Here is a 15,015-nt window from a genome sequence, read left to right on the forward strand (position 1 = left end):
GTAAGTGGAGCTGCTAAGAGAAAAATCGTTCACTTTGTGATGCAAGCATGAAATTTGGTACATTTACTCTTCAAACCCCACTCTTTTCAAAAATACCGCTGGCCACGCAAAATTCCAAAATGGCGGCCCACAAATCCAAGATGTCTGTCCAAAAGTTAGGTTTTTCCTTTATAACTCAAAATGTATTGATTTTAAGCACCATAAATGTATTAAAGTTAGGGGTGTGCCGATACACTAATTTCACGAAACGATACGATACGATATTTGGCTCACAACTTCGATTCGATTTCGATACGATACGATACGCACTTTTTTTATAATGAAAATATATGGAGGAGAAAAAAAGAAAATGCAAACAAATAATTCTGTTTTTGCATTATTCAGACATGCAAACTTGTAGCTTTTCAGCTACAATAGCCGTTTTGAATCCAAATAGTATGACACCTGACCCGAAAAAAAAACATGTTGTCACTCGTTTCACTTCGGGGCCGTTTGCATGCCTGATTATTATGATTGTAAAAAAAAAAAAAAAAAAAAAAAAAAAATTTTTTTTTTTTTTCAAAAACGATATTTTTTCCCCCCAAAACGATACATATCGTCGCGAAAACGTATCGCGATATATCGCGGGACGATATATCGGCACACCCCTAATTAAAGTTGAATATAAATTTGGGCATTGCGGATATTTTGGTACCAAGTACATGTCTGTATCTATTACGGTTCTTGAGATACAGCATATAGGTACTTTTACAGACTCAGGAGAGTAAGAAATGTGTAACATTGATTGTTAATAAGTGAATATAGTGATATTTGGTGTTATTTTCATAACCTGTTATTTTCAGTAGGGTTATAACATACAATTCTAAATCAAGATGGCGTCCAAGATGGCTGCCATTAACTTGAAGTAATCATATCTTAGCAACTATGATACTTTTTTTTTGCCGTGCATATGTTTTTTGGTCTATGAATCCAATGGGGCCATTGCAGTACAGAATTTAGACGTTGATAAAAGTGGATATTTTGGTACCTAGTGCATGTCTATATCTATTGCGGTTCTTGAGATACAGCTTATAGGTTCTTTTACACCTCACAGTTGCAACTGCACAGAGCTGTACACATGAGACCTAGTTTATAGCACTTGCACCTGCCACGACAGCCACATTTACAGCCACATTTGGTAAGCTGTTCGCACGTCTTGGCTATTGGAGAGTTGGCTGTCCAGAAGACCTGCCATTCCTCACCAACCTTCTGCCATCCCCAGTCCGCAGGGTCCTCTGCTCCTGGCTGACACTCGGTTGCCTGGGCCCACACACAACCAGCCTGGTAGGCAGCACGCCTGGTGTGTTGTAGCAAAGCTGCTCTGGTTGGTGGGATTGACTCATAAGGCCTCTGCTTTCTGGCAAACATGTCAAACCTGGCCTCATCCACAGTAGCAGCTGTGCTGGATCTGTCATACATTAGGATGACAAACCTCTCCAGAATCTGTAGGTCACAATCCTCCACTGTGGGAGGGTAAATACCCAGTTTGGAGAACACAGGCGAGACCTCTGGGCATATGTCCCATGTCTGCCAAGCAGTTTTCTTGCCTTTGTTGCGGAAGGCTGACACGGTGTCACATCCTGTAAAGGCATGAAAGAATATCATGCCTTTGACCTTCTCCTGGCCAACAAAATTAAATAGGTCATGCACACTGATCCAGCGCAGGCTCTGACCTTGTCCAAATGCAACCCACATCTGCTGTAGTCCAGCCTCTTGAAGAGCAGCGAAGACACTTAGCGCTAAGATGAGAACATCTGTGTCATTTGCCTTGATCAGGATAGATTGGCAACCATGTTCTGCAGCATGTTTGGCGTGCACAAAGATGCGGCTATCAGCTTCCTCATGAGAGCATTTATCCAGTCCATCAAGACCAGTTTCATGCGTGCTGAGGACAGCAGGTCCCTTTGTGACGATCACAATATTTGGAACGAACATTTGTGCAACCTTGTCGGCAAGAAAGTGATACAACTCTGTCTTGTTGTCATTGTGCCTCAGGAAGTTATGCCAGTTTGATGGCATAGTGTTCTTATTTGTCACCTTGCGTCTTCCTCCATGGCCACGTTTGGACCTGGTTTCAGCTTTAAGACTCGATGGGCTGTACACATCAAAGACCAGATGTGTCATTGTGTACTTGCTGCTGTACTTGTATATCACTGGTAGGAAGTCAAGAGCTGCATAGTCCTCAAATGTCTTGGATCTTTTTGGTGGCAGGGCATGGACCAAAGCTGACCCATCTACAATGAGAACATCTGCCTCAGGTTCCTTGTCAACTGGTGGGACATAAGTCTCAAGGATAGAGGTCAGCTGAGACTTCTGGCAAGAGTACAGTCTTCCACCCTTGCTCAACGCAGCAGGAAAGGACTGGTTCTCATGCTGAAAGAACTCCTGCAGGTCACACTCTCGGCTCTGACAGGAGATGAAAAGCTTTGAGAACAGCTGACAGTCCTCCTTGAGAAGCTTCTGCTTTGAGGGTTCAGCAGAAGAGGAATCCTGTCTGAAGAAGTCAGCTTTGTTTTTCTTGATTGGCTCATAGAAGAAGGATGGATTGTCTTCCAGTGCCTGTGAAAACTCCAAGAATTTTGCCTGACCTCTCTCCAAGTGTGACTGCAGACGTTCTGCAGATTCGGGGTGAGCAATGTCTTTGGTGTCAAGCGAATACAGGTCTTTACTGTCTTCCTGGAATGGGTTGCCTAGGTCTTTCAGAGCTTGGGACAACTTATCAACCCTCTCCTTGAAAGTTTTCTGTGCCTGTGGAGTTTGCTCATGGTGTATTCTGAGCTCACTAGCTTCTTTGGTTTGTGCCTCCATTTCATATCGGGACACCAAACTACTGACCTCAGGACCAGCTACCATCCATCTCCTAAGTGCGGATGGGTCTTCAGTAAGCCCAATGGCACCACCATCAGCCTTGATGATGGCATTTGCCTGCTCATGAGCTTGGTCAAGGGCAAGGGCAGAGAAATCCCTATTGGTTTTATGGACAACAAAGTTGCCATTCTGGAACTCTTGAGCCAGTCCTGGGTGTGTGTTCTCTAGAGTGAGCATGTCCCTGAGGTGGATAGGCAGCCACCGTGCATAGTTAGTGTTGTTGTTTGCAAAAAAATAAGGTATTAACTCACTCATTGCCTGGCAATAGAGAGCAAAGTTGGCCTCACGGAAGGACCTAATGAGCAAGAAGATGACCAGCTCCATAGACAGCACCATGTGCCAGAACTTGAACTGTGGACTTTGCTCTTTGCGAATGTCACACCACTCCTCAAAGCTCAATGTGTCATCAATGTTATCTGTCCGATCTGCACAGCTGTCCTTATATGCAGTTTTAAGGAGCTTATAGAGGCAGCAGGCTGTGACCTGATGCATTTGCCTTGTCCTGGTCACACTTGCAGCTGATAGGAAGGATTCTGCAGTGCCAGAGGATGCTACACCTGCCTCCACCAAGGCCCCAGTCCAACCACTGCTGTAGAGAAGTGAGCCCAGGGACCTCAGGGCTGCCATCTCAATATGGAGACCACCGAACATGACAAGGAACTTGTCTTCTCCGTATTGCTCAGGCCATTGCCACTGCACCTGCTTTGCCAGGGCATAGATTGGTTGGTCAGCTGTGATAACAGGAACCTGGCCAGGGTTGAGATGTGCCACAACATCCCGCACTTTCTCCATCACATGCTTGACAGTAGCAACTGAATGCGCTTGGTCTCGTAGCAGAGGAAGTAATGCAGTAATGCTCACTTCAAACTCTGGACTTCTCTTCATTGATGCATGGTGTGCCGACCATGTCAGGTTCACAGTGCCATCTATTTCCTCGGTCACCGCGACCTTCTCTAGCCACTGGTATTCAAGTGCTATTTGGGGCACAAAGTCATCTGTGCCTGGATTTGGTATCAGACTTTTTGGTGGAAGGGGATTCTTTGTTTTAAAGGAGGCAGGAGGGATATTTGTGAACGTGTCAGGCAGTTCTGGAACTGACCTGACTTTCTCAGGTCCAAATCTGATTTGCTGTCTCTCCTGCCCCCCGTTTTCCTTAGTGGGATGCTGGAACACAGAGATGCTGGTCCCATGGAATGATGTTGTAGCAGTTGTTGCGGATGGGTTGTGATCAATGTTGTCCATCACTGCAGTGGTGAACAGTCCTTTACGCAAAACTGGTGGACAGACCACACCCTCTTCTACATACCTACTGACTGTAGCATCCCCCAACTGGGCTGAAATCTCCAGCACCCTATCATACGTGATGCTGAGACCATGCTCATTCATCATTTCTACAAGGCTTCTCTTTCTTGTTTTTGCAAAGACAGAAAGTCCCATGTAGATTGGAAATGGGGTTTCTCTATTTTTTGAATGCCTGTGTGTTGCAGCTCCTTCTTTATATTGGGAGTAGCAGTTGTACTGTAGTAGTTGGGCAATGGCCTGGTCTGACTTTGAAGCTCCAAATCTCAGCTGTGATTTGATATCTCCTCCGTGTTCAACCATGCTGATGAACTGAAGAAGAAGGGTAGGCGTGGCATTTTGAATACAACCTTCTGGGAATGTGCCATCGAAACTAGAATGATGATTTAGTATGTTTTTCCTTAAAATCTTTGCTGCTTTGGCAATAATGACTGCTTCTGAATATTCAGAAGACTGTGAAAGTGCTGTACTCACATCTTTAGGGAAAGCGAGAAACACATCTCTTCCCTTTTTATGAGTCTCAAGTTCTGGAATTTCTGCCAGCAATCTGTCCTTCAATCTTGTGGAGTTGACAGTTGGTGAGTCAACGCCTAGTTGCTCCAGACGCTGTTGATAAAGATGGCTTAAATTTGCAAGGCGAAATGTTGTTGGACCTTCCGAATAGATGCTTGTTTCAACAATGTAAGTGACTAGTTCTGACAGAACTAGTGGGAAAATGTCCTGCTCATGCTTAGCAGCACTTGCACCTTCCTCAAGTTTTCTCAAGTGACACCTTTCCCTGTTATAGAGAGTAGTTAGGCAGGCACGGTGGTACTTAAGCTCCTGGGCAATGGCATCTCCACCACTCAATTTGGCAAGGAGCTTACCATCGCTAAGTGTCTGTGCACACTCGTGCAACCTCTGATTCAGTTTCATTGTCATAACCTGCCTGAGATCAGATGCAGGTTCTATTTTCTCACAGAAAATGCAGTCTTGAACATCACAGCTTTTTCGCCGCTGCTTTGCATGTACATCCTCAGCCTCACTGCTGGGACCAGCACATTGGCGTTTCCTTGCCCTATCTAATTTGGTGTTGTTAAACAACAACCGGCAGCTCATGTGGTATTTAGCCTGATTTTTTCTTAAAGTAGCATCAATACCACCACCTTCATCCAGCCTTGCTGGATCCAGGACCAATGGCATTTCCTGGATTTCATGAAACATCGGTATGTTGGTAGCTAGCATGGCATAGCCATCATGTTCAAGGGTGTAATGAGTTCGAGGTGATGTTAGGTCTGTGTCTGTTCTGTCTTTTTGACAAAGACAACATTTAGACCAGTCAGTTTGTCTTTTTGCAAACATGGAGTTTGAATCTGCCATTTTGGGTTTTGATTAAGGCCGAGGGGTTATCCTTTTACCACAATAACCAAATAACACACATTCCTGTATGGGATACAACTAGGTTCAGTTATTATCGGTTAACCTACACCTAGCCCGATCATTCATCCAATGCCATTTAAGTCCCGTGTGATCTGTACACCATCCGGGTAACTTAAGCCCCGTTACCCTTGGCTCGGCTCTCCCGCGCTGGCACACCCTGTCGATTCAGGTGCGGCTATCTAACTATATCTACTAACTACCAACTATGGTTTACTAGCTAATGGATATGGGGCAGTCAGACAGCATTTGGGACACTAAACTAAACTATACTACAAGGCTAATAAAACATTAGTATATCTAGATCAGCCGACACTGAACCCCATGCTGAGTTACACAGCAGTGATGTCACCAGTGTGCCCTGGTTGTGTGCTGACATTCACTCTATTGCATTTGTAAGATTTAATCAATGTCTAAATTCTGTACTGCAATGGCCCCATTTGAACGCATAGACCAAAAACATGTGCATGCCAAAATGAAAGTTTCATAGTTGTTAAGAGTTGTTAAGTTGTTTTAGTTTTTGATTTAGAATTTTATGTTATAGCCCTACTGAAAACAGGTTATGAAAATAACATTCTCATTTTGCCATATTCACTTAACAACAATCAGTGTTACAAATGTATTGCTCTCCCGAGTCTGTAAAAGTACCTATATGCTGTATCTCAAGAACCGTAATAGATACAGACATGTACTTGGTACCAAAATATCCGCAATGCCCACATTTATATTCACATTTAATACATTTATGGTGCTTAAAATCAATACATTTCGAGTTATAAAGGAAAAACCTAACTTTTGGATGGACATCTTGGATTTGTGGGCCGCCATTTTGGAATTTTGCGTGGCCAGCGGTATTTTTGAAAAGAGTGGGGTTTGAAGAGTAAATGTACCAAATTTCATGCTTGCATCACAAAGTGAATGATTCTTGCTATATTCTGCAGTTAGCAGCTCCACTACCTCTTCAAATCACCTTTCGCCTCATAATGAGTCTGAAACCTTCTTCAACACACATTCTTTTGTTCTCATGTATATGGATGTCTGTTGCAGGGAAAAACGGGGGTGTGTAGTGACAACTTCTTTTCAGGGGCAAAACAGTGCCTTTTTAAGGGCAGAACAGGAAGGAAAAAATGCATTTTCAGGGCACTTTCAGGGAAAGAACAGTAACGTGTGAAGTTTTGAAGTGGCACATCTGTATATATATATGTATATGTATATGTATATATATATGTATATGTATTTTATATATATATATATATATATATATATATATATATATATATATATATATATATATATATATATATATATATAATGGGGGTCTGTGGACAACTACATGAGAAGGTTTGTGAACAACTGGTAGACACCAAGACAGTGGTTTTCAACCCTTTTCATGCCAAGGACCCCTAAATTGATATACATTTGGCCGCGGACCACCATTTGAAAATGTTTTGTGCCAGGGACCGCCAGAAGCAAAGATATCAGTTCATTTTCACTTAAAAAAAATATAAATATTCAAAGATATGCACACTTTTTCAAGGTTTTTCAAAAATAGCAGATATACAAGCTCATAGCACGGCACCGAGTGCCGCGCTATGAGCTTGTAGATCTGCTATTTTTGAATAGCCAAAGCTAAGTGGTTAAAATTATTGTGACGCTATGTTAACTAATTTAGCTGGGGACCCCCTGGTACTCCCTCAAGGACCACTGGTGGTCCCCGGACCACTGGTTGAAAACCACTGCACTAAGACTAAAAGTCCCTACGGTGGAGGCAGCTTGTAGCAGCATTACTACTAATAATAAAGACAAATAAGTACAAAATAACCTTCAAACGATTGAATAATAAACAATTAAATACCATATCAATAGTATACAATAGCAATGAAGGTATAATTATCCTATAATACATTGGAGAGATGAAAAGCCATACTTTCCCCGTGTCATTGTGTCGCACTCAACACAAGAACAACATAAGTATGTCACTAACAACACAAGCCACAACGCGCTCAATTCATTCACGGGGGGGCGTAGGCTACTTCTCACTGCTCACCACACATCTGCTACTTCTCACTGCTCACCCACACATCTGCTACTTCTCACTGCTCACCCACACATCTGCTACTTCTCACTGCTCACCACACATCTGCTACTTCTCACTGCTCACCACACATCTGCTACTTCTCACTGCTCAGCACACATCTGCTACTTCTCACTGCTCACCACACATCTGCTACTTCTCACTGCTCACCCACACATCTGCTACTTCTCACTGCTCACCACACATCTGCTACTTCTCACTGCTCAGCACACATCTGCTACTTCTCACTGCTCACCACACATCTGCTACTTCTCACTGCTCACCCACACATCTGCTACTTCTCACTGCTCACCCACACATCTGCTACTTCTCACTGCTCACCCACACATCTGCTACTTCTCACTGCTCACCCACACATCTGCTACTTCTCACTGCTCACCCACACATCTGCTACTTCACACTGCTCACCACACATCTGCTACTTCTCACTGCTCACCACACATCTGCTACTTCTCACTGCTCACCACACATCTGCTACTTCTCACTGCTCACCACACATCTGCTACTTCTCACTGCTCACCACACATCTGCTACTTCTCACTGCTCACCACACATCTGCTACTTCTCACTGCTCACCACACATCTGCTACTTCTCACTGCTCAGCACACATCTGCTACTTCACACTGCTCACCCACACATCTGCTACTTCTCACTGCTCACCCACACATCTGCTACTTCTCACTGCTCACCACACATCTGCTACTTCTCACTGCTCACCCACACATCTGCTACTTCTCACTGCTCACCCACACATCTGCCCCCTCGGAGCATAATTAATTGCGGCCGGCACAAACTCACAACATTACGGTCCACCGTGTTGTTCCTTAGCGTCACCGCCGACCACCGCCCAGCGACACCCAAACACCGCGAGCCGGACAACATTTCGTGTACACCATTTTGTTTGTTGAGAAATAAGCAATCGGGTCTGTGAATTTTCCTCCATTTGCCTCCATTCCTCGTCGCTCAAAGTCACTTACAATAACAGGACATGGCAGCGAGCCACGTGTGTGTGTGTGTGTGTGTGTGTGTGTGTGTGTGTGTGTGTGTGTGTGTGTGTGTGTGTGTGTGTGTGTGTGTGTGTGTGTGTGTGTGTGTGTGTGTGTGTTAGCAAGCGTTTGTGTGTCTATGTATTTCCCCATAAGACAAGACCCGCCCAACTCTGTCTCTGATTGGCTTAACCTGAAACTTTACCCCACGTTAACCAATCATCGTCCTCGCTAGCACTTTCACTTTTTCATCATGTTAGAGTGAGAGTATCCTGCTCCAACGCTCCTGATTTCGTGTATAGAGGGGCGGGTGTATAGAGGCGCAGAGAGACTACGCCTGATCCCATTGGTTCACCGATCTGTCCGTCAACCCCCGCCCCGTTAACACAACATTACGAGCGACGCCCACTGCACTCTGGTTGGTTGGGGAAATCCCACTTACTTATACCCAGGACAGGCTATGGTTGGTCCAGGCTTTTATTTTTTAGCAAAACTAAACAATAAAAGCCTGGAGATCGAGGTTAGAGTGAGAGGGACCTGCCTGTTCAATGAGGCAGAGAGAGGAAAGCTGCTCCGCAGAAAACACTTCATTTGGATCACATAACGTAACGCAAGTAACTTACTTTACCCGTTTAAATCACAGTAACTCTAACGGCGTTACTGAATGGGAAAAGGTAACGCTTTACGTTATTAGTTACCGTAAATGCATATGAATATGGCTATTATATGGCTATTTATATATATTCCATATATGTTATTATATAAAATAAATTACATATTACAATTATTATTTCAATAAACTGTTAGATATCATAATATTAGACATTACAATAATATGTATTATTATGTATATTATATCTAAATAAATATTGCATTAATGATGTTATATATTATATTACATATTATTAAATATAAGAATACATTATTATATCATAATGTTATAAGCTGTATTACAGTACATAACACATATTAACATATACATTATATCTACAATATAAATATACATACTATTATGACATATGAATACATACATATTTAAATATATTTTTAAAATATATATAATATACACATGAGCCATAAATCAGTCTATCTTTACAACGGCTCTTTGAAAGGGGTTCGCCATGTTTTCATTTGTATCCCACGATGTTGTTGGCTAGGGGGCTAGAGGACCTCTAGTACTTTTTACATTTTGTATTATTACATGTTTTCCTTCATGCAGTGTTTTAACAGAATGTGCTCATGAATGTATAATTATAATTTGATTATTATATTTTGCAGTGAGCTGTCAAATTTCTGTGACACCTTAAAGGATCCATTGAGAATTCCCAAACCAAACACCATCAAACTGATTCATATGGATTTACCTCTGGTACCTGGAGACAAAATACACTGTCTGGACATACTGCTGGCTTTGACCACTGAGGTACTATATCTGTTACTACTATTACCTATTACTACTAATACTATCTATATATATATATATATATGAATCACTGTCTGGACATACTGCTGGCTTTGACTACTGAGGTACTATATCTGTTACTACTATTACTACAAATACAACTGCTACTATTACTACTATTACTACAAATACAACTGCTACTATTACTACTATTACTACTATTACTACTACTGCTGCTACTAAAACTAAACAAAAACAAGTTTGAATGTATTTAGGTTGATTATTTAATCCCTTCAATAGTACTGGTATTGTATTTTTACATTGTTGGAATTCCTGCTTAGTCACCTTTACAATGAGGTACAACATGGAATGAGCAGCACCACTAACGGTGTGGGTAGCCCCCCCCCCCCCCCCCCCCCCCCCCCCCAACGTGTGTATTACAATAGCTATTAGTAGTGTTGGGGATGGAAACTCCCTTGAACTATAATACTACACAATTCATACATGTTTATTACTACTTCCATGAGTTGTAGTAGTAACAGTAGTGTAATTGTGTTTCATATCGTTGGAATTCTGATTAGTCACCTTTAAAACAAAGTACACCTTTGTGCATTTGTTGAATGAGCAACACACACATGGCACCCCTTAAACATTTGCCAAAATCCCCTGCAATATGCTTGTGTTGGCATTCACTTTTGTTTTGAGCTCGGTGCTGGCAGGTGTGTGCCAGTCACAGGTATGTGACTGGCACCTGAGCAGAGGTCCTGCAACTTTGTTGAGTTTGTGTGTTGATGCTCCAAGCAGCAACACTGCCCCCTTCAGGATAAGTCCCATGGTGCAATAGGGCAAGTGGAAGTTGGTGTTCCGGTAAGCAAAGGGCGCTTCCACACATTTACGACCGTACGGCGTCCGTTTGTACGGTCCCGTTTCTTTTTAAACATGGGAGTGGATGGAACTTCCGGCGAACGGAAACGACGCGGAAACGGCGCGGAACGGACGCAAAACGATCGCAAACGGATATGTGTGTATGCACCCAGAGTGGCAGCATCATTTGGTTTCAGCCCTGGTACCATTTCCAAACTTACAACCACTTTCCTGAAAAAAAGAGACGGCCAATACGTGTTGTTTTCTCCTTATTACTGTGGGAGACTCTGCAATCATCCGATCCACCAAGCAACTCAAAATAAAACGTCTACCTTAGTTTAATATGACATGATATTAAATGTAACATACTGTGTTCTACACATTTAGGTTCTGGAGGAGTCAGGAGAGATGGATACAGTTTAATATAACGTACTGGTCATTTAACATACTGTGTTCTATCTCTGTAGGTTCTGGGGGAGTCGGGAGAGATGGATACAGTTTAATATAACGTACTGGTCATTTAACATACTGTGTTCTACCTCTGTAGGTTCTGGGGGAGTCGGGAGAGATGGACGCTCTTAAGGTCCAAATGGAAGAGAAGTTCATGGCCAACAACCCCTCTAAGGTTTGTTTCTTTATCTTATAAAAATCACACCCAGTGTGAAGTGGGCGGTGTGTGGTCATCACAACATGACTCACTTAAAAAAAAAATTTTTTTAAGTCCATACTGCTATTCATAGGGCTGCACATGTGTCATGTGTTTCGCTAGCCAATCACAGTCCTGAATTTGCAAAGTCAGCCAATCACATTACAGCTAGTGGTGATGACACTAGCTGTAATGTGATTGGCTGACTTTGCAAAAGTATCGATTTGCATTAACAATGGAAGGGTTAGGGGTGTAGACTGCGTTGTAGACTATTGGCCAATCACGGTGCAGGATTGGTCAGTGTCCAAAACTCACTTATAGGGGGTGGTTACACCGCCCCAATTATGTAGTGAATATAATTAGTTTATGTAATTATAAATTCATGGCTAACAACCCCTCTAAGGTTCACAATGTTTGTTTTTATAATGCTTTACAGTGTTTAACACATTGACTGCCTGAGATTAAAACATATTTTTTAATTTTTTTTATTTACATTTTTTATCCCGCGATTTTTGTAGCCCTTTTCTTTTCACCCGGTGCCAATTTCCTAAGTGATCCTGGGCGCTACACCAGCCCTACACCAGCCCTACACCAGTCCCCCTCAGCCTGGGGAGGCCAGGGCCGAGGTCATGCTTCCTTCAGTGCATGAGAACGTCACCTGACAGGGGGGAGTTTCCCTGGTTGGACGTAGCGCGTGGAAGGAACACGTTATTCCAACCAGTTCCCTTCCCCTCCATCAGGCGCCCCGGCTGACCAGGGGGAGGCAGTATAGAGACCAGGATTACTACATGTTTTTGTGAGGGTATTAACTACCCTGGGAGACATGGGGAGAACATGCAAACTCCACACAGAGTATAAAGGCCCTTTCACCAACCCCACCTAGGGTAAAAACATAGTTTTTTTATCCCCATGCCAACGTTTATTACCTTAAATAGACGATCTCTGAAGAGCCGTGGAAGCCACGTTGTGTATTATGAAGAGGAGACAGTTGACTTTACATAGTGTTAATGATGAAGAGGAGACAGTTGTCTTTACATAGTGTTAATGATGAAGAGGAGACAGTTGTCTTTACATAGTGTTAATGATGAAGAGGAGACAGTTGTCTTTACATAGTGTTAATGATGAAGAGGAGACAGTTGTTGATGAAGAGGAGACAGTTGTCTTTACATAGTGTTAATGATGAAGAGGAGACAGTTGTCTTTACATAGTGTTAATGATGAAGAGGAGACAGTTGACTTTACATAGTGTTAATGATGAAGAGGAGACAGATGACTTTACATAGTGTTAATGATGAAGAGGAGACAGTTGTCTTTACATAGTGTTAATGATGAAGAGGAGACAGTTGTCTTTACATAGTGTTAATGATGAAGAGGAGACAGTTGACTTTACATAGTGTTAATGATGAAGAGGAGACAGTTGTCTTTACATAGTGTTAATGATGAAGAGGAGACAGTTGTCTTTACATAGTGTTAATGATGAAGAGGAGACAGTTGTCTTTACATAGTGTTAATGATGAAGAGGAGACAGTTGTCTTTACATAGTGTTAATGATGAAGAGGAGACAGTTGTCTTTACATAGTGTTAATGATGAAGAGGAGACAGTTGTCTTTACATAGTGTTAATGATGAAGAGGAGACAGTTGTCTTTACATAGTGTTAATGATGAAGAGGAGACAGTTGACTTTACATAGTGTTAATGATGAAGAGGAGACAGTTGTCTTTACATAGTGTTAATGATGAAGAGGAGACAGTTGACTTTACATAGTGTTACTGATGAAGAGGAGACAGTTGTCTTTACATAGTGTTAATGATGAAGAGGAGACAGTTGTCTTTACATAGTGTTAATGATGAAGAGGAGACAGTTGTCTTTACATAGTGTTAATGATGAAGAGGAGACAGTTGACTTTACATAGTGTTAATGATGAAGAGGAGACAGTTGTCTTTACATAGTGTTAATGATGAAGAGGAGACAGTTGTCTTTACATAGTGTTAATGATGAAGAGGAGACAGTTGACTTTACATAGAGTTAATGATGAAGAGGAGACAGTTGACTTTACATAGTGTTAATAATGAAGAGGAGACAGTTGACTTTACATAGTGTTAATGATGAAGAGGAGACAGTTGTCTTTACATAGTGTTAATGATGAAGAGGAGACAGTTGTCTTTACATAGTGTTAATGATGAAGAGGAGACAGTTGACTTTACATAGTGTTAATGATGAAGAGGAGACAGATGACTTTACATAGTGTTAATGATGAAGAGGAGACAGTTGTCTTTACATAGTGTTAATGATGAAGAGGAGACAGTTGACTTTACATAGTGTTAATGATGAAGAGGAGACAGTTGACTTTACATAGTGTTAATGATGAAGAGGAGACAGATGACTTTACATAGTGTTAATGATGAAGAGGAGACAGTAAACACACGGAAGTAAACAAAGAGTGTCAGGGGTGGGGGAGGGTCTCCTCTATCTACTGGATTTTTTTATTTTATTTTACCGCGATCGGCCATATGGAGCGATGGCCTGTTGAAAATGGCTGGTTTTCATAAATAAAAGAAGAAGAATATGAGCTAGAAGTGTTTTTCTACAAAAGGACAGAAGTGAGTTTTGTTGGGATGACGTCACATCCGTCCATTCCTTCTCTGAGCGTTGAGGGATCATTCCTAAGTTGTGTTAGAGCGCCCTCTTGTAGAATTAAAACATCACACCCTGTGTGAAGGTAGCGGCGCCTTTGATACATTTTGTCATCGATATGTGTTTATAATGGGTTTATAGCCACGTGTCACGTGAAGCTTGACCAATCACTTTGTTGACGTACGCACCTGACCAATCAGAACGTTGACGTACGCACACGGACAAAGTCAGGTATAGAGCAGGATCCACTCTAGACATAAAGGTATAGAGCGGCTAGCGGCGCTAAAAATAAGAACGCATGTGTGTGTTCTTTGCAGGTTATGTGTTAAGTTTAATTATGTAGTGAGTGAGTGTATGACGTAACAACATGACTTCCAATGAGTCTCCTTCTAGGTGGAGCAGTGGTTAAGTACCTGTCCACCACCACTAGGTGGAGCAGTGGTTAAGTACCTGTCCACAACCACTAGGTGGAGCAGTGGTTAAGTACCTGTCCACCACTAGGTGGAGCAGTGGTTAAGTACCTGTCCAACACTAGGTGGAGCAGTGGTTAAGTACCTGTCCACCACCACTAGGTGGAGCAGTGGTTAAGTACCTGTCCACCACTAGGTGGAGCAGTGGTTAAGTACCTGTCCAACACTAGGTGGAGCAGTGGTTAAGTACCTGTCCACCACTAGGTGGAGCAGTGGTTAAGTACCTGTCCACCACCACTAGGTGGAGCAGTGGTTAAGTACCTGTCCACCACCACTAGGTGGAGCAGTGGTTAAGT

At 42.4% G+C, this 15,015-nt stretch overlaps 1 protein-coding gene across 3 annotated transcripts in view; it reads left to right on the forward strand.

Moving 5' to 3' along the window:
• scn4ab (sodium channel, voltage-gated, type IV, alpha, b) overlaps window positions 1-15,015 on the forward strand; it is an 86,053-nt gene that overhangs the window by 70,268 nt on the left and 770 nt on the right. For all 3 annotated transcript variants that reach the window (XM_084072687.1, XM_084072688.1, XM_084072689.1), the window contains 2 exons: window positions 9,983-10,127; window positions 11,518-11,595. In XM_084072687.1, coding sequence (XP_083928813.1) covers window positions 9,983-10,127; window positions 11,518-11,595 — 223 coding nt within the window. The remainder of the gene's footprint in view (window positions 1-9,982; window positions 10,128-11,517; window positions 11,596-15,015) is intronic.

Source organism: Gymnoscopelus microlampas (genome assembly GCF_963454915.1).
Source record: "Gymnoscopelus microlampas genome assembly, chromosome: 11".
In the NCBI taxonomy this organism is placed as follows: Eukaryota; Metazoa; Chordata; class Actinopteri; order Myctophiformes; family Myctophidae; genus Gymnoscopelus; species Gymnoscopelus microlampas.